Here is a 24,855-nt window from a genome sequence, read left to right as displayed (position 1 = left end):
GAGCATATAAGTTTATAATGTTTATGTCTTCTTGATAGATTCTTCCTTTGAGTATTATAAAGTGCCCCTCTGGGTCTCTTTTTATGGCCTTTGTTTTGAAATCTACTTTGTCTGATACAAGAATGGCAACCCCGGCCTTTTTCTCTTGCCCATTTGCTTGGAATATTTTTTTCTATCCCTTCACTTTCAAACTGTGTAGGTCTTTGGCTCTGAAGTGGGTCTCTTGTAGGCAGCATATGTGTGGGTCATGTTTTCTTATCCATTCAGCTACGCTGTGTCTTTTGATTGGGGCATTTAGTCCATTTACATTGAGAGTTATTACTGATATAAACATATTCATTTTCTTCTTTTTGTACCTGTGTTTTCCTCTTTCTCACTCTTTTCCTTCATCTTCTTAAACCAGTCCCTTTAGCATATCTTAGAGTGCTGGTTTGGTAGAGATGTATTCTTTTAGCCTTCTTTTGTCTGGGAAATTCCGTATTTCCCCTTCTATTTTAATTGAGAGTCTTGCTGGGTAGAGCAGCCATGGTTGTAGGCCCTTGCTTTTCATTACTTGGAATATTTGTTGCCATTCCCTTCTGGCTTGTAGTGTTTCTGTTGAGAAGTCAGCTCCTAGCCATATCGGGGTCCCCTTGTATGTTGCTTTCTCCTTCTCCCTTGCTGCCTTGAGGATTCTCTCTTTGTCTTTGATAGTTGCCATTTTAATGATGATGTGTCTTGGAGCGGACCTCTTTGAGTCCTTCTTGAGTGGGGTCCTCTGTGCCTCCTGGATCCATGAGACCCTTTTTCTCCTCAAATGAGGGAAATTTTCCATCATTACTTTTTTGAGGAGGTTCTCTATCACTTGCTCCTCTTTTTCTCCTTCTGGTATCCCTATTATATGGATATTATTGCATTTCAGGTTGTCCTGCGTTTCCCTAAATGCCTCTTCATTCTTTTTTAGCCGTTTTTCCATTTCTTGTTCTTTCTGGGAGCTTCTTTCTACTGTATCCTCCATCTCACTGATTCGATCCTCGGCTTCATCCAGCCTGCTTTGGATTCCTTCTACTATGTTCTTCAATTCAGAAATGGTATTCTTCATATCCTCTTGTGTCTTCTTGATAGTTTCTATGTCCTTTTCCAGGCTGATATAGTTTGCTGTAAGATCCTGATAGTTTCTTTGCAGTTTCTCATAGTTCTCTTTGAGCCGGCTGAGCTCATTGAGCTTCCTGAGAACCATTGTTTTGAATTCCATATCTGATAGTTCCCTTGCCTCTATTTCATTTAGCTCTCTCTGTGAGGAGTCCCCTTTTCCACTCATTTGGGGGGAACTTCTTTTTCTTCCCATTTTTGTGAGAGTCTGTTAAGTAATTTATTTATTTATTTATTTATTTTTGCTTCTGCTTCAATTAGGCCATCTAGATTTCCTGACTTTGTGGATTAAACTTCTATGGTAGTAGGCCGGTCTTTTTATTTATTTATTTCCCCCCCCCCCTTACTTTTCTTTCTGGGCCTGCCTCTGATGACGTCAGTTGTTTACCCTATATGGTCTTGGGTCGTTTGTTTGAGCCTTTCAGGAGTCTACTGTCAGTGTCTGACTCCTGCTTTGGGCAGCTCTGTGACCCCTTCGGCCAGGGATCCACTATTTCTGTGGATCGCTCTGCACTCCCACGCTGGCTCCTTGAGCACACTCCCTGGCGCGGCGCTGCAGGATCCCCTGCCTGCCTGGGCTCGCGTGTGCTTGCCCCAGACCAGGGGGCTTATCGCGACTTCGCGTACTTGTCTGGCCCCCCGGCGAGCTCTCTGGCACTGGTCAGTTTAGGGTCTTCTATTGTGTGTTTTCCCCGCTTTTGGCTCTTTGGGTGCGTTGCTTGCCCTCGCCAAATGGAGACTACGGAAATGGGAGGAAGTCAGCTCCAGGACTCTCTGGTTAATCCTATCTCGGGTCTCTCCTCCAGGTATTCTGGGCAGCTCTGTGACCCTTTCGGCCCGGGATCCACTATTTCTGCAGACTGCTCTGCACTCGCAGGCCCGCGTGGGTCGATTTACACCTGCCCTCTCCAATCTGCGCACTCCCTCGCAGGCCCCATCTGTGCCAACCTGTGGGAGGCCTTGCCAGCCCGCGCGTGTCCACACACACACTCACCAACCCTCGCCGGCCACTCGGCGCAAGTGTGCGCACCTGCACTGGGTGGTTTTGGGCTCTCTATTGTGTGCTTTTCGGCTTTTGGTTCTTTGGGGGTGTGTCCTTTTCCCACACAATGGAGACTTCGGAAAGGAGACGGAGTCGAGCTCCCCGGTTCCTCCTCCCGTTCTTTCCCCAACGCCTCCGTCTCCTGTCTCTCCTCAAGGCTCTCCCAGCCAGTCTGCACTCAGCCCCCCAGCTCACGCCCGCACAAGCTGTGTGCGGAGCGCACAAAAGGCAGGTTAATTGATTCCCTTATGCCTGAGCGAGATGGTAGCTGCAGAGTGGGAGGTGCATTATCACCGGGGCTCCACCGGCCGCCGTTTCAGTTCTTTTCACAAAGTTTTCCTCACCAGTCTTTTCCCAGGCACCAGCCCACCCCGCTGCTGCCTCTACCCAGAGATCAAGGAGGGTGGCTGCCACTACAATTTTTGCGTTGGCCCTTTAAATGTCTCTTTGCATCCCCAGCCACCTGTCTCTGGCAGAGAGCGCCCCTAAGGTTTTCGGGGTTTCATTCTGTCTATATTTTCCTGGTTTTAGCTGCTGTAGTTTAGAGGTCCCTGTTTATGATTCAGACCCCGTTCTTCTCAGGGGGAGCTAACTGGCCATTTCAATGTCCCTCTAGTGCTAGTGCCCGTGGACATCCAACCCACCCTCTTGAGCCTCCACCACACTTCTCACCCGTTGGGATGTGTGAGAGTTGAATCCACTGTCTGTCCGCAGCTCCAAGGCTCCTCTCCCACTATAGTTCCATTGTTTTCCAGGTGATTACTTCACTATTTAGTCCCAATTCCAGTTTGGTCTTGGGAGGAGGTCAGCGTGACTCCCATTCATTCCTCCGCCATCTTTTTCTCTAACCTGATTTGCACTTATAGATTAAAAACAGTTCCATCCAAATCCTGACCATTCTGGAAGTTTTTACATCAAACACCAGAAAGAGATTCTTTAACTTTTTGCAAGTGACTCCTTAAATGCAATTTTTCAAAATCAAGTATGCACCTAGAATTATCAGGTTAAATAAATCCAAATATACAATTTCTAGACTGTTATCATTTTTAATAAAACTGCTATGTTAAAATTTTAAATGTATTTAATGTTATAAAAATAATTATATGCCCACCATTACCTGTTTAAAATAAGAACAAGCTCCCCTTTAACAGTCAAATATTATATCATCTCTTTTTCTCTTTAAAATTGTAGCATTTTTCTTGGGGGTGTGGGAGAAAGTGGTTTATAGCCTCAGTGTCACAAGTGAATGCTTCAAAGCAGAAGAAGGGGACCTAAAGGTAGGATAAACCACATTCTAATAGGAGGTCTCAACCCTACAAGAACCCACCTACCAAATGAAAGTAGACATCATAAAAAAACTGTGGTACGTTTTACACAATGAAATACTACGCAGCTGTGAAAAAGAAGAAATTACCCTTTGCAACAGCATGGATAGATCTGGAGATTATTATGCTAAGTGAAATAAGCCAGTCAGAGAAAGACAAATACCATATTATCTCATTTATATGTAGAATCTAATGCACAAAATAAACTGATGAACAAAATAGAACCAGAGGTACGGATACATGGAACAGACTGACAGATGTCAGAGGGGACGGGGAGTGGGGAACTGTATAAAAAGGTGAAGCTATTAGCCAAAGAATTTGTATACATAATCCATAGACACAAACAACAGTGTGGAGATGGCCAGAGGCAGGGGGTGGGGCCTGGGTGGAGGTAGGCAAAGAGGGGATGGGAAACATCTATATTTGTGTGTGTGTGTCAACAATAAAAATAAAGTTAAAAAAAGAATATATATATAAGAATATAGAAGTATCCAGTGCCCTAAAGTAAATTTCAACATATCTGACATTCAATCAAAAATCACCAGGGAAATACATACAGGACAATCCAATCAATAAAGACACAAATGATAAAATTTACATATAAAGATAATGAACAATTATTATAAATATATTCTATGTGTTCAAGAGGCTAAAATAAAGATTGAAGATGTTAAATAGAGGCATTAGATAATATAAAATATCCAAATCAAACTTTCAGAGATGAAAATTGTAATATCTGAAATGAAGAAACACAATAGGGGAAAAAACAGACCCAGCAGTGAGATAGAGCATCCTAAGCAAAACACCACATGAAATAATATTCAAGGAGTTTGGGATGCTCTAACATTTGATAAAATGTAGAGCGAAGCTTGCCTTCTTGGTTTTGTTCATCTGTGTTCTAAATCGGTGATCTGGTCATGTCTAAGTTATCAGTGATCTGGGGCTCCCTAGATAAAATAAACACCTGGGTCAGTCAGGACTCCATATAAAGGGACATTGTTTGGGCAACTGAACTGAAATTACTTAGTCTCTAAAAATTCAGAACTGGCATGCAAGAATGGTAGAAATTGTTGTAATAAAGCTTGAATTAATATAAACATATTTTCTTGTATTGTTTATGTAATGATTAAACTAAAAATCTAGAAATAGCATGCAAATATTCTCATGAACACGATGTTCCATCTAAGTATACAGTGTTGATATAAGATAGAGACTCTGAGTTATTTCCTATCTGTGAATAAAGCTAATAGTGCATAGAATTTATTACTTTTGTAACACTATTTTTGTATACTATTAGACTTCTATGTGGGACAAAATCACTCTCTGTGGAGGGTATAAATGTTACTAGACAGTCAAGGACATTCCCACACCAAATATAGGGACAAATGAGATATTGCGTCGGAAATAATGATTTAATCCATTTTACTATATTCAATTTACTTATTAACGATAACAGATAAACAGGTTCCAGAATGTACTGTGGAAAAATATACCCACAAAATCTAGCAGAACACAACAATAGAATGTATTTCTCATACTCTTCATCTCATACATTGGCTAAAATGACTTTTCTGACTTCAGCTGAATTGTTAGTCCATCTTCCAGTTGACTGGGAGTCTGCTGATCCATGCTGGGCTTGGCTGGGAGGTTCTGCTTGAAGCTGCAAGTTGATAAGGCAGCTCATCTCCACGTTTTCCACATCCTCCTCAGACAAGAGGTTAACCAGGGCACATTCTCAGGGTGTAGGGGAGTCAGAACACAACAAGCCCCTCTGCACAAGCAAATTTCAAGCCTCTGCTTGCACCGTGTCTGCTAATACCACAGTGACCAAAGAAGTGTAGATGGCCAGCCCCAGAGTCAACATGTGGGTAAGTATATTCTGGGAAAGTGTGCCTTTTTAAACAGTAATCTAATCTACAACACAGAATGCCCCATCTGTACTGAGAATTTGAAAAGGTTCAGAAAACAGAGTTAAAGGCCTGCGGTTTAAACCACTTCCTTCCCTGCTGCCCAATTACCTACCTCAACATCTAGAGGATTGAGAGACTTACGAACTGACCAGAACTCCATTGAAACCCTCTGCCTCCACGTGTGTCTATGAGGCAAGCTGCGACAGGTGACTATGACACGGGTCTGGACGGTCTGCTGATGACTTTTCAGAACCTATAAGCTTTTCCTCTTCATTTCGTAAAATTAAATAAACTCCTTTTAATTAGTACTAAGGAAATAAAAGGGTCACAAATTAAAAAAATAGAGAACATTATTGTATAAGTTGGACTTCATAAAAAAGTATGCATAAGAGCTTCTTTATAAATTGACTGAAATAATGTTCACTTATAAGAGTTCATATAAGGAGACAAAGAAAACTGATATTCGGTATCATTTTCAGGATATGATAAGAAAAACATGGACTTTTTTTTTTATTTAAGTACTTAAGAGTCTTGAACTGTCCTGAAATGGAGCGCAAGAAAAAACTCACAATTCAAGCAGCAACTCTCAAATCTCAGTGGTTTACTACAAATACAACAGTCTGCTTTGCTCTGTTATATGAACACTGTGGACCACCTGTAGGCTGTGAGTCAGATTCACATCTGCTCTATGTATCTTCTCCATGATGTTTCTAGGTTGAAGAGAAAACTGATTGAAAACATGCTCATTCTTGTGGCAGAGATAAAAAGCAAGAGTCACTGAGCCAAGCCACACACACACATATTAAAGTTTCTGATGATTGTGGCACATTTCAAAGTGATTCAAATTCCATTGGCCAAAGAAAGTCACAGGCAGGTATTTCTACAGTGAGGAAACACCCCTCCAGCAGGAGAGGGACAAGATAGTAAACATGTGTGAGCAATAATAACCTATCACAACTACATATTGTCACTATTTTCTTCTTTAGCTTCAGAAGTCTCATCTTTAAAAGGAAAGGTGTTTCCACAGTCCAGAGCACAAAGATAGTATTTAGCTCTTCTATTCTTTCATTAAACAAATATTACTAAGATCTTTTTTGGAGACAAAAGGCATAAACATGTGAAAAGTCACATAATATAAATTTTTATCAAGTGACACCAGAAGACTGCCTTGTTAATTGTACAATAAAGGAATTGGCCATTACTATAGGTCAGAAAGGAACTGACTTAACAGAAGAAATAAGTCTCCTTAGAAAAGGAGTTGTTCAACAAAAAGCCACTACAAAAGTAGTGGGCTAAAGAGTGGCAGAGGCTGAAGACCATTTTTCAAAAGAAATATGGAATTAATTTCAGTACTATATGTGGTTTTAGCCTTTGGGTAACAAAATTTGGGGTTGAATTTCTCACTCATATTCTGTATGAAGACATCAGCAGTCTCAGCCAAAATTCCTACTATTTTTCACTGATATGACAATAGCACTTTGGAAGGTTCTTGTGATGAGTCTATGAAAATAGCAAGGTAAAAGTTCTGCTATCATACACTCTATGGGACACACCTGTTTTCATGTTATTGGTGAATCAGTGAAATTGGGACTTCATTTTATTGTCATACTGGAGAATTAACAAATATGGAGACTCTATATTTTTCCTACTTGAGAGCATTCCTCTATGCCTTACCCCAGTACTCACTGAATACTATACCACTGAGTAAGAAAAAAAGATGCATCTACACAGACCTTTTCCAGAATAGATTCAGCACATGATCACGAATCTGCTTGGTCTTCACACCATAGATAATGGGGTTGACCATGGGTGGGAAAAGAAGGTAGAAGACAGCAAGGAGTATATGGACATGAGGGGCAGCCCGGCGAGCCACACGGTGCATGACTGAGGAGATGACAACGGGTGTGTAGGTGGACAAGATGGCACCTATATGAGACACACATGTTCCAAAGGCCTTGTAGCGAGCCTCCTGAGAGGCAAGCTGTAGGACTGCACGAAGGATGAAGATATAAGACAAGGTAACGAAAAGAAGATCCAACACCACTATAACCATGGCCACTACAATGCCGTAGATGTTGTTGAAGCGAGTGTCCCCACAAGCCAGTCTCACCACCGCCATGTGCTCACAGTAGCAGTGGGCAATCTTGGGGCTTCAGCAGTAGTGGAAGCGTCTGAGCAGAAAGGGGAGTGGAGTCGTTAGTGTCACAGCCCGAATCACAGCAGCCGTGCCAATCTTGGTGATAAGGGATCCAGTCAGGACTGAGGTGTAGTGCAGCGGCTTGCAGATGGCGACATAGCGGTCAAAGGCCATGGCCAGCAGCACTGCTGACTCCATGATGGAGAAGGAGTGGAGAAAGAACATCTGGACCAGACAGGCATAGAAGTTGATCTCTCGTTCTCTAAACCAAAAAATAGCTAGCATTTTGGGAAGTGTTGTAGAAGAAAGAACCAGGTCAATGGCTGCCAACATGGCCAGAAAGAAGTACATGGGCTCGTGGAGGGCTGCGTCAGCCCAGATAATGAACAGGAGGGTGCAGTTGCCTAGCAGAGCGAGAGTATAGGTGAAGCAGAAAGGAATGGAGATCCAGACATGCAGGTGCTCCAAACCTGGAATTCCTACCAACAAGAAGGCAGCTGGATGGGCTAAAGTAATATTGGAGGCTGACATGGCTTCTGGAAATTCTCCTTGTCAGTGTTTATTGGCCCATTCACCTTCTGTTTGTACCTCATGGGGAGGAGTAGCTCTTGTTCCCATTATTAGATCTTGAAAATGTTGACATGGAGAAACATAATCCATGTTTTCTTCCCTCAAGGAACTTTGAATTTCATTGACTAGATAGAATATTAAACATGATTAGAACTCATATTACAAGACAGCTTTCACACACAAATAAAGACAAGGTAGAGTCTTCTGTGTTCAAGGTGATGTCAGTAATACCCTGTTTAAAGAAGTGGAAATATGTTTAAACAAATGAAATTTTTTAGAACATACATTGTTACCATTCCACCTGGATAATCAAACTAAACTCACAACCACAAAAGCCACTTTTCTATTCTGAAATCTCAGGCATGGGCATCTGTATAAGTTGAATGAAACCTGTAATTTCTAATGCTCTTATTCATTGTACAATCTGTATATTTTCTCTAGCACTACATTATCTGACATAATTGCCATTGGCCACATGTGGCAATTTATATTTATTGAAATAAAATTAAAATGAAACACCTCAGGTATACCTAACACTTTGTAAGTGCCCAATAGCCACATGGTACTAGTGAGACCCTATTAGACCATTCAGATACATAATGCTTTCATTGTTGTAGAAAGTTCTACTAAAGAGAACTGCTCTTAGGATATATCTCCAGGTCCTTTCCCCATCCACAAATCTCTGTGCATAACAGCCCTGCCTCCTTCTTAAAGGGTCTCTTCCATCTAAATTCATTTTTAGCCCCCTTTTCACGTGGCTCTCCCTCCAGGCATCCTCTAGCTTCCTCATTTTCATTTCTGGCAAACTCTCTCATATTTAGCAAAACTGATATATGACTTTCATAATAAATGCCCTCTATTCTTAATCTTCTATCTTGTCCTCTTCTCTTGTTCATTTTTCTCTCCTTTCAAATCCTTAAATATTGGAGTTGCCCAGCTTTTACACAGCTACTTTTGTCTTACAGAATCCAGTTAATGTGGTTTTTACAAGCATTATTAAAATAATGTACTTACATTTACTATATCACTGAACAAAGTAAGTACTGGAAAAACTCGGTCTCCTTTCAATCTAAGAAAATTAAGTTTTTGGAAATCTAATATCTCTACGATTTTAGAGTTAATAGTGTTAGGCAACTGAGTTTCTGAGTTTGGCCAATCCTATGCCCTAAATAATTAGGCTTTATTGCTTCCATCTAAATGGCTTACAAGCAACAACATCAGCATATCCAAATTGGAAACTGACTTCTTTCCATGTGGTACAGAAAAATTTTAGAATGTGAAGGTTTTGGGTCAAATCACAACGGCCATTTGTACAAGTTGCATGAACTTACGCAAATCTCTTATCTCTGAGACCATTTTCTTCTCTCTAAATGGGGAGGAGAAATGCCCTACCTTTACGGGAGGTTCTAGGGAGGGATTATTTATAAGGTTATTTTATGTATAAAGAATTACGTGTCATTCTTTAGTGTTTGCAGAGCCGTATTTGTCATTTATATCTCTTCTTCTATAGAACTACACTTTTTAAACAAAATCATTATGTTGATTAATATTGTCCTGCCTATTTTATATTCTCCTCCTTCTGTTAATTCAAATCTCTGCTTCTTGTCACAGAAAACTTCTAGAAATGCTTATATTCAGTCTCAACTCTCTCGCATCTCCCTTGGTAATGGGACATTGCAACCTGAATTCATTCCCATTGCTCTTCTGAAACCACTTACACTGGGACCAACGATGACCTCTCTGATGATGGTGTCACTGTAATCCACCTGCTTCCGTGCAGCTCGACCTCTCAGCATCTCATATCTGTATTGACAGCGCTCTCCTTTCTAAACCCTCTTTTCTCTTGGGTACAATGATACTATCATTTCCTATCTCTTAGGTTCTCATTTTAGTCACCTGTATCTGCCCTACCTCTAAATATGGAATTTCTTCAGGGCTCAATATTGAGCTATGTTCAATTTTATACTCACAAAACACTCAGTAAATATATTCAGTACATTTACTGAAAAAATTAATTGCTTTACTAAATACAAAAGTGTGCAAATAAAATAGATTGATGCTTTAGTAAACACATTTTCTGAAGGTTCAAGAAGGATAATAAAATAATATCATTTATGTAGTAGTTTTTAAAAAAAGGTAATGAGAATAGGAATCCTTGGAGTTAGAAGAAGTGGAAGATAGCAATATTTTTAAAAGAAATGCATGTAGACTTCATTAGGTCAGAAATTAGAGCAAATTATGAATCAGGTGAGAAAATACATTAGCTCTGTTTCACTAAAAGTCAGAACCTTGGATTCCATGCAGGTGCTTATGGGGGAAGATTATGAAAGAGAGTAAGGTGGGAGGAAAGACTAAAACAACAAAGCAGAGAATCACATCCAAAACTGAATTACTAAGCTGGAAAATGTGTAATCAATGCCACATGACTAAGAAGTACAAATTGGTGGTTACAAATTAGTCACAGAGATGTAATTACAGTATAAGTAATATAGTCAATAATATTGTAATAACTATGTATGGTGCCAGGCGGGTACTTAAGACATCGGATGGGGGGAACCACTCTGTAAAGTATATGATCTCCTAACCACTATGCTGTATAACTAAATCTAATGCAGAATAATTTTGAATATGAACTATAATTGAAAAATTCTAAAAAAAAATAGTACATAGAAGGCAACTCAGTACTGTCTGCTCAAGCAAGATATGAAAGAGGCGTATATTTATCTACTGGTTTCCAGCCTACCCCCCCAAAAGGATGAACATTAAGTATTAGTTTCTTCATACTTCCAGGTTCATACATGTTCCAGAATAGCTAAACAGTCTCCTTCAGTGCCCATGCAATGGAACAGAGAAACCCAAGGGCAGGGTGCAGCTGAGTTGACTGCAACCAAGTTATACCTGCATTCCAGTGGTTACAGTAGCAATGACTAGAACAAAAAAGAAGTGAGAGAGTCATAAAAGATAGAACATATAGAAAATTACCCCTGCGTGAAGAACTCCAGGCAAAGGGAGCTGTCAGAACAAATACCCAAAGACAGTAATATCATTAATGTTCAAAAATCAGCTACGACGCCAGTGTAGCTAAAAGATTGGAACGAATGAGACATTTATCAGTTTCATAAATGTGGGGCCAGATCACACAGGACCTGGTAAGTCTTTGCAGGAAATTTGCAAAAACTCCTCCTTTCTCTCATAAAGACATTTTATGAGCTAAGGGACATATCTGACAATTTATAAAGTTTTCTGTGCTTCCTATCATGAGCATAACATGAAAGGGGAAGGGTGAAGAAAAGAAAAACAGACTTGGGAGGTTATTAGAGTAATAAGGAAAAGGAGAATGTTAGCTGAGAACCAAGGTGATGGCAGTGAAGGTGGTGGAAGCAAACAGATTTGAGATACATTTGAGAAAAGTGCCACGGGATTTTTTTTTTGACAGATTAAGTACAGATCATAAGAAAAAAGGCAGTCAAAATAACACCAATTTTTTTAGATAAAGCAGCTAATAACAAGGGGGAGTTGCTCTCCACTGAGATGGGACAAAAATACGGGGAGAGAGAGAGATGACAATTTTAACTTTGGATATGTTGTGTTTCTGATGGCGATCAGAAATTCAAGTGGACACGTAAATACATTGGGATATGCAAGTCTGGAGTGTGAGAGAGAGATTTTGATGGCTGATTATAAATGTGTGATCATTGGAAATAGATAGTATTAGTAGCTTTGAATCTGACTGAGATCACCAAGATAGTGAGTGTTAATAAAATAAAGAGAACCAGGAACTGAAATTCAACATTAAAAATAGGGTAGATAGGGAGTTGGGTTGAATAGAGGAAGAGTCAGCAAAAGAGACTGAGAGTGGGCAACCTACCAGAAAAGTTGCCAAGATCATGTGCTGCTCTGACAGGCTACTGACTGTATGGAATAAGGAGGAGGAATTGTTCCATGCAAACTGTTACAGGTAAGACAAACAATGCCAAAACAAAGAACTGGCCTTGTGTATAGAAATGCAGTGGGTTGCATACCTTGGGAACGAAAACTGTGCTAGAATAAAGAAAGGCAACGCCAATTTTAATGAAGTTAGTTGAGAAAACAAGAGAAATTGAAATTGGTCAACATGGTTCAGGTTTCTGAGGAGGTTTTCTGGAAACACAAAAGCAAAGAGGGCCCTGCCAGCCTCAGAGAGGAGTGGAATAAAGGAAAAAGTGTGTGTTGTAGGTAATCAATTGCTTTTTTTAAAAAAGATTTTATTTATTTATTTTTAGAGAGGAAGAAAGGGAGGGAGAAAGTGTGAGAGAGAAACATCAATGTGTGATAGAAACATCAGCACGTTGCCTCCCACAGGCCCTCAACCAGAGTCCTGGCCTGCAACCAAAGCATGCGCCTTTACTGGGAAAGGAACTGGCCACCTTTTCGTTTTAAGGATGATGCCCAACCCCTGGAAGACAAACCAGTCAGGGTAATGATCAATTATTTTAAGAAGGAGAGAAAAGGGCATGTTTTTATTATTTTTATACTATGCACAGTTCATTAACTGTGAAGATAAAAAATTAGCAAGATTGCCATAGTATGATCCTTTGGAAATTTTCTAAAGGATATCTTGAAAATACCTTAAATTATTAAAAACTGTCTTTTTCATTTTTTTTCCAAAATGTAATTCTAATTGCTCATTCTCCTTTATTTTCAATAGAACCAAGTTGCCTTGCATATACCCCAATTTATTAATTCTAAGATAAACATTTTTAATATTTTTAACATGTCAAAAATTAGTATGTTGATATCTTTCTTATCGTTTGTTTTTAATTGAGATACATTTGCGACAGCAGGAATGGACCTGGAGATAGTCATGCTAAGCAAAATCAGCCAGTCAGAGACAAACACCATACAACCTCACTGACATGTGAACAAAATAAAGTGACACACAAAGCAGAACCAGAGGCAGCTGTTCTCTGGATCGGACTGACAACACTCAGAGGGGAGGGAGGTTGGGAGACTGGATAAAAGAAGGTGAAGAGATCCACCAAAGAAAAGGGCATCTTTTTAAATGGAAAGGAAATTCACTAGTAGCAAAAGAAAACAAAATATTCAAAAGAAAGACTATTGCATCAGAAAAGTCCTTAAAAATTACCCTCTTTCTAGGTGTTCTACTTGTTTACCGTGAATTTCATTATCACCCCTGAAATTATGAAAATGTGTTTCTGTATTCTCAACTTCTCTTTAACCCACAGACCACTGGACCCAACTGTCTGCTCACTATCCCCACAGAGCAGTCTCACAGATATCTCAGCCCGTCATGCTTGATGCCAAAATCTTAACTTCTTCCCTCTGTATGCCTTCCATGTCTCAGTACATAATGTCCTCTCCAACCAGTAGTTCAACCCAGAATTGTTATCCTTAGTTTTACCCCATACTTTCTGCACCATTATCAATCCACAAGCAGCTCCAATTGAATCAACCTTCACAGAATGTTTCAGAATTGCCTACTGCATTTCGATAACCATGCCACTTATTCAAGACACCATCATCTCTCATGCACTACTAGAACAGGACTCCTAAAATGTGTGCAGATCTCTGCCTTTGTGCTCCAATTTCCACCCTATCACAAACACCCCACACATTGTGAAGTGAAGGCGCTCAGGGTGAAGGGATGGCCTTATTCACATCCAGCATCTAGCATACACGTTGTGTTCAAATGAAGAATGAATAACCAGAATGGAAATTGTCCTCTCACTATGTTTAGAATATCTCTTTGTCTGGTCCAATAGTTGGTTTTCTTCCAATTTAACATTCAACCAACATAGAAGCTCTAAGAAAGCCCAACCACCTTTGGTTTCCTGCATCAGAAGAAAATCTCCTCATTGGAAAGCACTTTTCCATGTCTTACTAATATACATTCATCTTTGCCAGGAACAAGCATTTTGGCTTTGTAGGAAACAATTCCAATTTCAGTACAACTTCTTTGTTTTCCCTAGTATACTCTCAATGATAAGAATAGTGACAACTACATAATAGTCTATAAATGATGTGAATGATCACACATACATGTTGCAGATTCACCCTCAGTTAATATGCATTTTTCAACAAAAATGAGTGCATCATATTTTGCCTCTGAGCCCCTACATCTCCCTGACGTGTTCTCCCCATCTTCTGAACATAAGTGACACCTTGTGACCTATCCACCCTTCCTCACACAAATAAAAAGCTATCTATTCTGTCCAACTTCTACCCCAAACGCAGGGTGTCCAACACTGCATGACCCTTACTTCTGTTGAAGCTCATCAAAAATATATCCCTCCCAGAATAAGGATATCAGAGAACAGGAGTAAGTAGAGCCAGTCTTTCTTATCAAATGCCCAGAATGCCGGAACCTGCTTTGTCGTGAATGGTTCATCCTGCCTGTACTCTGCTTCAGAAGCCAAAATGTCTACAAAAGATCATAAGACTTGTCTATTTCATTGTTGTTTCTGAAAGTGCTTACTTGAGGCTCCAGGCACAGAAAGTACTCAGTTTCTACTGGCACTACTCTGTAGTCTACACCTATGTCATAAGAGGGTATCAGAAAGATAATTTGAATGATTTTGACCCAGAGACAGGAAAATAATCACTCACGTAAGGTCCATCAAGGATGTGGCTTGTGGAAGAAGAATCGGTAAGAAATGTATTCCTTACCTCTCGCTGCATCTGCCTAATTCAGGCCTCATTTTCTCTCTCCTGACTAGTACAGGAGCTTCGTATGTGGGTCAAGGATACTGGTGGGTGGGAGGAGAAATGACAGGGGAGAAAAATGACAAGGTTCAAGCAGAAATAATCAGCTATGACTTCTTTGAGGTGAACCACAGGGTTTGGCACAGAAGGAAAGCAAAAATCCTCCATAGTGGAAGGAGTGTCTGGAGTTTGTAGACAAAGCATTAGGGTTGGACGGTGAAGACTTGCACTCCCTCAACTGAGGAGCCGAAAAAGAGGCACTAAGGAAATAGGGAGCAGGCAGGGAGTTGATGCCTAAGACCAGCACTGGGTGTGGAAGGTAATTAAGAGGGCCCCATCCTCAGCCACTCAACCACACCTCTGCCACTTCTGTCCTGTTTCTGCTAGTTCAGCTCTGACCACAGTCTTTAGTCTTAAGTAGGATTCTTGGCCCTGTCCTCTGCTCCAGGAAACTTCAGTGGGAGGAGTCTGAGAAGGAGGAAGCTGGGAAGGAGGCAGCTGGCTTTATCTTCACAAACCTCTGCTCTTCTCCCAAAAGGATGTGGAAGTAGACACTGCTGTAACTGATGAGGCCCTTGGGGGCTCATGGAAGACTCCAGCCTCCTCTCTACATGTTGACTCAAGGGGACTCCCTGGAGCCAGGGCTTCACCCCTAGGGTTCTCTGAAGTCCATGTCCTCTCCATGTTAAGTGGCACTTAGTCCTGCCTCCCAAGAGTCATTACTAGTCCCTCACAGCTGTGAGCACTTCAGGTAGTGCCTGCTGGAACCTTGGTCTTTGATGTGCCTCTCCAGACCCCAAACCTTCCTTGCAGTGTCTCCTAAGAAACATTGTCTCATTACAACATGTAAACTGTAACCAAGTGCTATCTCACATGACCTGGAAGGGCAGGAGCTCCAGCCTCACTAGGCCAAGGTCATCTATTAGGTATTTACTTTGCGTATATGTTATATATTGGTTTGAGCTAGGCACTAATTTCCAGCTTGTGGCTTTGGAATGACAGTTCTTTGGTCATGCTATGTTTCTTATATCTAAAGTGAAGATAGTCTCAAGTTTTCCTAATATAAAGGGTGAATGTATGATCGAATTATGAATTGAGAAAGCCACTATTAGTATAATTACTTATCAACAATGACCAACTATCTATAAAAAATAAAGGTCCCTCTTTCTACCTACAATTCACATTAATTCCTGCTAATTATGAAGCCCAGATTTTTGCTAAAGTCCTTATTGAGTTTGCATGCTCTAATTCCTCATAACTTTTTATTAAGTAATTTGAGACCCATGTACCTCAGTCATACCCACTCCCTTCCCATAGAGGCATCCTGGCCATAACTTCATCTTTCCTTATTAGCTTTCAGGTGTAGTTGATTAAGGGACATCCTATCCTCTCATCCCCATGATACATCTAATTTCCTGAAGTGTTAAGATAAAGTGTGATTCCTATATAATAGATTTAATGTTGGGCCCTAATTCAACCAAGCACAGCTAGGCCAAGAGGATACAGTCTATGTAAGGAGCACCTCATCAAAAAATTAGATGCAAAAGTTGGTATTGGTCAGAAGCTACACAAAGGAAAAGTAGCCGTAGCTTGAGAGAAAGCTCATGATGGAGCAGAGGACATGCTGTTGCATACCCGTAGGAACCAGGAATCTAGGCCATGTCCAGGGTGGCTGGATGGTCTAAGCTTTACAGAGTGAGTACAACTTGAAGTCAGAGCATCCAGGAAAAAAGCCACAGAAAGGAGGCAGGGTTTGAGTGCACAAATACCTTGCTTTGGTCCTGACTCTATTCTGAGGGGCTGAAGCCTGAAATCACAGGGCCAGGGATGCGAAGCACATGGAGTGGGCAGTGGCCATGGCTTAGATAACTGTGCTAGAGATAAATGTTAGACTATTAGAACATGTAGAATTATTAGAATATCTGTATTAGAACCTCAGTACAATTCCATTTGTGTCTTTCTGCATTTTGTGCATCAATATTCATATATATTTACCCACGTACTTAACTTTTTTGGTGTCCTTCCTTCCCTCCTACCTACATTTCTATTTATCTATTTGCATCATTTTCCTTCTGGCTGAAGGAACTACTTTTAGCTTTTCTTTCAGTGCAGGCCTAATAGTGACATACTGCACCAGTCAGAGAAAGACAAATATCACATGTCGCTAATATGTGAGATCTAATGAACAAAATAAACTGACAAACAAAATAAAACCAGAGGCATGGACACATGGAACAAACCGACAGATCTCAAAGGGGAGGAGAGTGGGGGAACAAGAAGAGATCAGCCAAAGAACATGTGTGCATGTGTGCATAGCCCATGGACACAGACAACAAGGTGGTGAGGCCGAGGAGGCCGGAATGGGTGGAGGACGGCAAAGGGAAGATAATGGGTCGCATCTGTAATAGTGTCAACAATACAAAATAAATTTAAAAAGAAGAAGAATTGTTTATAAAACAAACCCATTCAGTCATCTTCAATTATGAAAGATATTTTTCCTTGGGAATAGAATTCTAGAAGCCCTTTCCCTTCTTTCACCCATTTAGAGCTGTTATTCAATTGTGTTCTGCCTTCCTTTGCTCTGTTGAATAAACTGTAGGGGTTACTTTTGGCCCTAGGAACTTAATAAATGTAACATGCTCTCCACCTACAGGGGCTTTTTGTTGTTAACTGAGTTTTGTGATCACACAGGAGCTACAGGTCATGCAAAGACTTTGCAAAGATTCGTGATTTTTCTCTGAATAAAAGCTAGAGTCTTGAGCAGAGAGTTGGCATGACTCGGTAGTTGTGAAAGATTGCTTCTGATTTCTGTGATGAAAACATCAATACGAGGTGCGGGTCAGAGCAGGGAGATAATTTTTAAAGTATTGCAGTAATCCAGAGAAGAGAAGTTGTTGGCTCATAACCACGGTGGTAGCCGTGTATGTGGTGAGAAGTAATCAGAGTGTGTATATAATCATAAAACGGTACCAAAGATATTTCTTTATTAATTATATGTAGGGTGTGAAAGAAGAGATTCAGAAATAACTCTAAGACTTCAGGCTTGACCAGCAGGAGGGAAGCAAGGTGCTGTGGGATCATTGAGCAGAACAGGATCCAGCATGGAAGTACTCTTCCTGCTAATTCATGGATGGTATGCAGCTATACAGCCTCAGTTGGAATTTTGAAAATTCCCAGTGAATAGGTGATTGGAAATATTGTAATAAAGCCCAGACTACTGCACCAAGTTTATTTTTCATAATCTCATCTTCCTTGCATAAGAATAAATTTTATGTGCTTATAGGCTGCTTATATTTTTTTCTTAAAAACATGCACATTCTTTAATGTTTAAAAATGAGTTTTGATTTAGTATTTCAAAGAAAAACTCAGTATACCATAAATATGTGATCTCATGTACACCAAAAACCTGGAAGAAAATATTTGGAAAAAAACAAAATAGTTTTTCTAGTTTCCAGAATTCTATATTAGCAATATTACTTTTTACTTTAAAAATAAAAGAGAAAGTGCATACTGGGTTGGATATATTATGCAGCAGAGTGACTGATTACCAGTCCTCCTTGTTTTTGTAGAAGTTTGTTGGCAGGAGAGGAGGTAATGGAGCAAGGTCTGTATTAGGAGTCAGCCTGCTCTCCTATTAAACTGGTGGCTTCTTGATCTGTAAAATGAGTAGTTGGGGTTGATCATCTTCAAGACCCCTTAAGAACTTTTAAATTATGCAAGTCCAACAGGTCATACACATGACAACTAACCATCAAAATGCAGATAAAAGGTACTATTGGAGTTCAGTGGCCTTTTTCCATCCTTTTTTTTTTTTTTTTTTTTGGCATTTTTTAAATTGTTGTTCAAGTACAGTTGTCTCCATATTCCCGCCAGCACTTTCCCCCACCTCCTACCCTCAACCTTTCCCCCTTTTGGTTTCGTCCGTGGGTCCTTTATGCATGTTCCTTGATGACCTTCCCCTTCTTTCCCCTGTATTGTCCTCCCCCACCCCTCTGGTTACTGTCAGTTTGTTCTTTATTTCAGTGTATCTGGTTATATTTTCCTTGCTTGTTTGTTGATTAGGTTCCATGTATAAGTGAGATCATATGCCTATATTTTTCAACTTTATGCACTCAAAAAAGCAAATATAGAAGTTAACTTTCCTTTTACTGTTTGTAACTATTCTGGGTTATTCTGATGTTATATGTATTACCCACTTGTGGGATCCTTGTGATATTGGACCTTTACTTACAAACAAAGCCACTTCCCCTTCACTGGGGATGGATATGACCTGAAGGCCAGTGACATTCCTTGTGTGAGTCCTCAGAAGGATAAACAGACCTTTGTTTTAGAAAATAGGTTCTTTAAAGACATGTCACTCTCTGTTTATTTGTGTTGTTAGTATTTGCTTCTATTTTGAAGCTTTTCACTTGTGTTAACTATGCTCCAAAAAGCAAACAAGGGGCCTTGACCATAGGGGATATAAAGGTAAAGTATCATTTTATGTGTGTGTGTGTGTGTGTGTGTGTGTGTGTAACAGAGAGAGAGAGAGAGAGAGAGAGAGAGAGAGAGATTATGAGAACAGAGATGGGAACAGTGACAAAAAAGTTCTTACTGCATCCTTCCTTTTTCAACACCTTTCTGCCTTCTACATCCCATCTGACATGGGCTTGGACAGTCTCTTTCAAAGTTAAAAAACATAGACAGATAACCCTGGCCGGTGTGGCTCAGTTGGTTGCAGTGCCATCCTGTAAATCAAAAGGTGGCTTGCTGGATTCCTTATTAGAGCACAGGCTTAGGTTATGTGTTCGGTCCCTGGTCGGGGCACATATGAGAGGAAACCAATCAATGTTTCTCTCTCACATTGATGTTTCTCTCTCTCCTCCCTTCCCCTCTCTCTACAATCAACCGATGAGCATGTCCTCAGGTGAGGATTAAATAAAGAGAGAGAGAGAGAGAGATTACAATAGATAATGAAATAGACATACAAACCTGTATGCTTTTGTTAACCAATGTCACCCCGATAAACTTAATTTTTAAAAGAAATAGATATACATAATTCATAAACAGTACTCTCTGAGAAACCAAAGGGTCACAAGATAAAAGTACAGGAATGCATTTGGGGAAGACAATGTAAGAGGGGGCACTAGTTTACTAGGTTGCCATAACGAAGTAACACAAACCAGGCGGCTTAAATGGGAGACATTTTTTTTTTTTTTCCACAATTTTGGAAGCTACAAGTCCAGCCTAAGGTGCCAGCAGGATTGGATTTGTCTGAGGCGCCTCTCCTTAGCTTCTACATGGCATTCTTCTCCCTGGGTCTTCACAAGTCTTCCCACTTGTGTGTCTGTGTCCAGATTTTATCTTCCTATAAGGACTTATTTTGGATTCGTAATTATCTTAATGACCTCATTTTAACTTAATGACTTCCTTAAAGACCCTATGGGAGGTTCTGGGAGTTATGACTTCAATATATAAACTGTGGGGGGGTTGCAGTCCAGCCCACAAAGATCTGCTTTTTGCCTTCCTACAATGCATGTCTTCACACAAAAACACATTCACACCACCCTAACAACTTCCAAAGTCTTAACTCATTCCATCTTCAATCCTGAATATAAAATTCCATTTAGATCTCATTTAGTCATTTATGGGTGAGACTCGGGCATTGTAACAGTGGAAAATTGTGACAGTGGGGAATTGTAACCGACCCCACCATTCTTTTGGGATTGTTTCTGTAAATGCTGACTCTGACAAATATGCAGCTAATAGAGAGACAGCATGTGTGCATAAGAATCCCACGAACTAACTTCAAAATATACAGACTCCGACCTTTAGGTATCCCAGCTCTGGGAGATTTGCTTTCAACTGTAAAACCAGGATGACATGAAGCTGGGATGACATGGAGCCAGGATCACGAAGAGTCAGGATGATGTGAATCCAGGATGACTAAACCAGGATGACGCACACTGGACCAACACTTGTTTTATCGCAATGGACCAAACTAGTCTTCACAGAAAGAACTTTTCAATCCCCATCTTTGATCTCTTTGTTCTATTCCCCTCTCCCTCCTTATAAAAACCTCTGCCTCCATTGAGATGTGGAGATGGGCTTTGAAAAACAAGTCCCCCATCTTCCCAGGAGATGTGCTTTAACACATGAGACCCTCATCTTCCAGGTGACTGGCATCTGAAAATAAACTACTTTCCGATACATCAGCATCTGACTCAAGTATTGGCTTTCATAGCAGCAGGCAGCCAGGCCTGCGTTTTGGTGGCAGCATGAGCCATCCTTAGGCAAAATTCCTCTTCAGCTGTGAACCTGTGAAACCAATTTAGTTATCTGCTTCCAAAATACAGTGGGTCACAAGCATAGCATAGACACACCCATTCCAAAAAGAAGAAGTCAGAAATAAAATTTAAAATGGTGTTATGAGTCACAAACAAACATGAAACCTAGCATGGCAAATTGCATTAGATTTTAAGGCTCTAAAATAATCTTTTTTGGCTCGGTACTCTGTCTAGTAGGCCTGAAGAAGTATAGTCATGTGGCAGCTCCAAACCCCTCCCAATCTGGCTGTAGTCCTGACATCTCAGTCCTGGGTGGGTATTTCTAACCGTTGGTCCTTGGTGGAGGCAGCCTGACCTCCTGAAAGGAAGAATGTGACCTGCCCTTTGAAACTGAGAAGAGACAGTCCAACCCCTGGGTCCGTGTTTTTTAGGCCCATAGTGACAATGGCAGCCCAAAATATTCTGAACCATGTTGGTGTTCTTCCCTTTTCTTGAAGAATGAGATCGTGCTCAGTCAAATAGCTCCATTGGCCAATTCTATAGGATCCCAGAAGTCTAACAGCTTTCCATCATTTCACCTCATCTCCATCACCTTAAGTCCAAGTGGGCAGAACTTCTTGTACATAATTCTCACAAATGCTGTTGACCTCCCATGTAACTCATGGGGCTCCAATCTATCAGTGATAAGGGTCCTCCACAGGTGTTTCCTGTGTAACTCTATTTCTATTCCTGACTCGGCCTGAAATGGCAATTTGGATGAATAAGTCACAAGCCTAATCTTTTCAAGGAAATGGTTGCCCAGTCATACCCTTAGATGTTTTCTCCTGAATACACTTGTGTGTTTTTTACAATCTGGATAAGGTAAGAATTTTCAAAATCTTTAAGTTCTGGTTCCTTTTGTTTAATGAATCATTCTTCAATCTCTCTCTCTCTCTCTCTGCTCTTTTTACTACAAGTTCTACTTTCTGCAAAATTTTAGAACACAATTCAGTCAAGTTCTTTGCCATTTTATAACAAGAATTATATTTCTCTAGTTACTAATAGCACATTCCTTCTTTCTGTATGTGACCTTATCAGAAGAGCCTTTATTGTTCATGTTCTACCAACATTTTGTTCATGGTTATATAGTTATCTTCTAAAAAGATAGAAGCTTTCACTATAGTTTTCTTTCTGAATGCAAACAAGAATGCCTTTATATTTTTAACCAAAAATCTCTTCAAGTCACTCTAGGCATTTTCCAATATATGCTTCCAAAATTTTCCAGCGTCTATCTATTTCCCAGCTCCAAGTGTACCTCTACATTTTTGAATATTTGTTACAGCAGCAGCCGACTTAGAACTGCACAAGCTCCCCCAAATGGGGAGGGTTTAGTCAGAGGCTGGATACCACCTGGCAGAATGACTAAGAAAGTGTTCCTGCATCACATGAAATGTTGGTTCTCACATAGGTTCTGAGTGAATAGATAACCAAATTCCCAAAAACTCAGAATAGACATCCAGATTCTCAGTCTCCTCTTAAGTAAATAAACTTGCCAGTACCTTTGTGTCTTTAGGTGATATCACTAAACGGAGAGTAGGTTAAGCCTTTGTCAAGTTCATGATAGAAGTGAGGACTCTGAGAAAATAGCAAAACCATTGACAGTTTTGAGTCCAGAGGATTCATACCCTTGAGTCTGGATCAGACTAGTGATACAGTGAGTTCCAGGACATCATTTACCTTTTTCATTATGCCATGAAAGAACTAAACACAGATGCTCTGAGAGCCTTCCACTTCCTGTTGTATCCACACCCCCATTTGAGCATTTAACCTGCACCACTCTTTCTCCACCAATCCTTCACTCTCCATTTATGGGTACTTTCTCAGGAATAGTCCAAAGACTCTCTCACGAATCTGCTTGGTCTTGACCCCATAGATAATGGGGTTGACCATGGGTGGGAAGAGCAGATAGAAATTGGCCAGGAGAATGTGCACATGTGGGGAAGCCCGGCGAGCCACACGGTGCATGACTGAGGAGATGACAACGGGTGTGTAGAAGGCTAAGATGGCGCCTATATGAGACACACATGTTCCAAAGGCCTTGTAGCGAGCCTCCTGAGAGGCAAGCTGTAGGACTGCACGAAGGATGAAGATATAAGACAAGGTAACAAAAAGAAGATCCAACACCACTATAACCATGGCCACTGCAATGCCGTAGATGTTGTTGAAGCGAGTGTCCCCACAAGCCAGTCTCACCACCGCCATGTGCTCACAGTAGCAGTGGGCAATCTTGGGGCTTCGGCAGTAGTGGAAGCGTCTGAGCAGAAAGGGGAGTGGAGTCATTAGTGTCACTGCCCGAATCACAGCAGCCGTGCCAATCTTGGTGATTAGGGGCCCGGTCAGGACTGAGGTATAGTGCAGCGGCTTGCAGATGGCCACATAGCGGTCAAAGGCCATGGCCAGCAGCACTGCTGACTCCATGATGGAGAAGGAGTGGAGAAAGAACATCTGGACCAGACAGGCATAGAAGTTGATCTCTCGTTCTCTAAACCAAAAAATAGCTAGCATTTTGGGAAGTGTTGTAGAAGAAAGAACCAGGTCAATGGCTGCCAACATGGCCAGAAAGAAGTACATGGGCTCATGGAGGGCTGCGTCAACCTGGATGATGAAGAGGAGGGTGCAGTTGCCAATCAGGGCTAGAGTATAGGCTGAGCAGAAGGGAATGGAAATCCAGATATGTAGGTGCTCCAGGCCTGGGATTCCCAACAATAAGAAGGCAGCTGGATGAGTTGAGGTGATGTTGGAGGTTAACATGGTCACTGGTATTTTTCTTTCTGATTTCTACTTCCTCAGGACCCTTCCAGAGGATATCTAATGTCAACTGAATTATATTGCTCAAGTTCAAACTTGTATCATTCACATTGGAGGCTTAGTCCTTGATCCCATTTTTATACCTTAAAAAAATAGAAAATTATTCTAATATACATTGCCAAACATTATACATGATCTCTGCCCTCAAGGTGCTTATAAAACCATTGTGTGATTAGGACATTAAATAAAAGTAGAGCTAATATCACAAAGCAGCCTTCAGTAAGGAACTGAGTGGATGAAGAGCTTTCTGTGGTCTTTGTATTGTCAAGTTTGGCTTCATAGAAAATATAGATCTCTGCCTAATTCAAATCTACCCCAAAACATTCGCTGTCTTCCTGTTTCCTCCTAACTTAAGCTACACTTCTAATTATGAAAGAAGAGTATCTAAATGCTAAGTTTGGCTGTATACAAAATAATTAAGCATAGCATTAATAGTTCACTTTCCTCCAAGGTCTATAGATTGTCTCTAGCAGCTTTTCCATTAGTCCTTATTTGACTCGGAAATCAAACCATGAAGCCCTACCTCCGGCTAACCTAAGAATATGTGTTCTATTGTTATTTCCCTCACTTTAGTTTTGCTTCCATATCTGCATGCTTCTACCTTCACCTGCTTTCCTCCACAGCATTCATGACATTCAGAAAAAGTGATAGTCTACTCCCACCTGATTGTAATGTGGTAGAACCACATTATGAGATTTCATTGCTACAAGAAAAATAAAAAATCACTCCACACGCTTACAAACTTGTTCCTGCCTAAATTATTGACCTCAGCTCTTACCATCTCCTTAAATATTTATCCTAGGTTCAGCCACATTAGATGCTCTGCCACTTCTTAAAACAGTCATGCTTGCAGCTCATACAATTTATCTGGAATGCTTTCCTCTGTCCCCTTCCATACCTGGCCAAGATCATGTCATCTTTTTCG

The 24,855-nt window shown here is 40.6% G+C and overlaps 2 protein-coding genes across 2 annotated transcripts; both read right to left on the bottom strand.

Annotated features, from left to right (window-relative positions):
• Positions 1-7,131: 7,131 nt before the first annotated feature.
• Positions 7,132-8,076, bottom strand: LOC129076369 (olfactory receptor 52K1). The gene is given in 1 exon segment (XM_054580541.1): positions 7,132-8,076. A coding segment is annotated over 1 exon segment (945 nt).
• A 14,852-nt stretch (positions 8,077-22,928) lies between these two features.
• On the bottom strand, positions 22,929-23,873 carry LOC129076353 (olfactory receptor 52K1-like). Its single transcript, XM_054580526.1, has one exon. The coding sequence runs from the start codon at positions 23,871-23,873 to the stop codon at positions 22,929-22,931; it is 945 nt and encodes a 314-aa protein (XP_054436501.1).
• Positions 23,874-24,855: the final 982 nt, after the last annotated feature.

The sequence above is a fragment of the Pteronotus mesoamericanus genome, unplaced genomic scaffold (genome assembly GCF_021234165.1).
Source record: "Pteronotus mesoamericanus isolate MK-2021 breed Mesoamerican mustached bat unplaced genomic scaffold, CSHL_Meso_final contig_590, whole genome shotgun sequence".
Taxonomy (NCBI): domain Eukaryota; kingdom Metazoa; phylum Chordata; class Mammalia; order Chiroptera; family Mormoopidae; genus Pteronotus; species Pteronotus mesoamericanus.
Note: the sequence above shows the minus strand (reverse complement) of the source record. Positions and strands in the feature narration are given on the sequence as shown.

What these genes read in the sequence shown, in the direction of transcription:
- LOC129076353 (XM_054580526.1), bottom strand. Translation starts at nt 23,873, where the DNA reads ATGTTAACCTCCAACATCACCTCAACTCATCCAGCTGCCTTCTTATTG.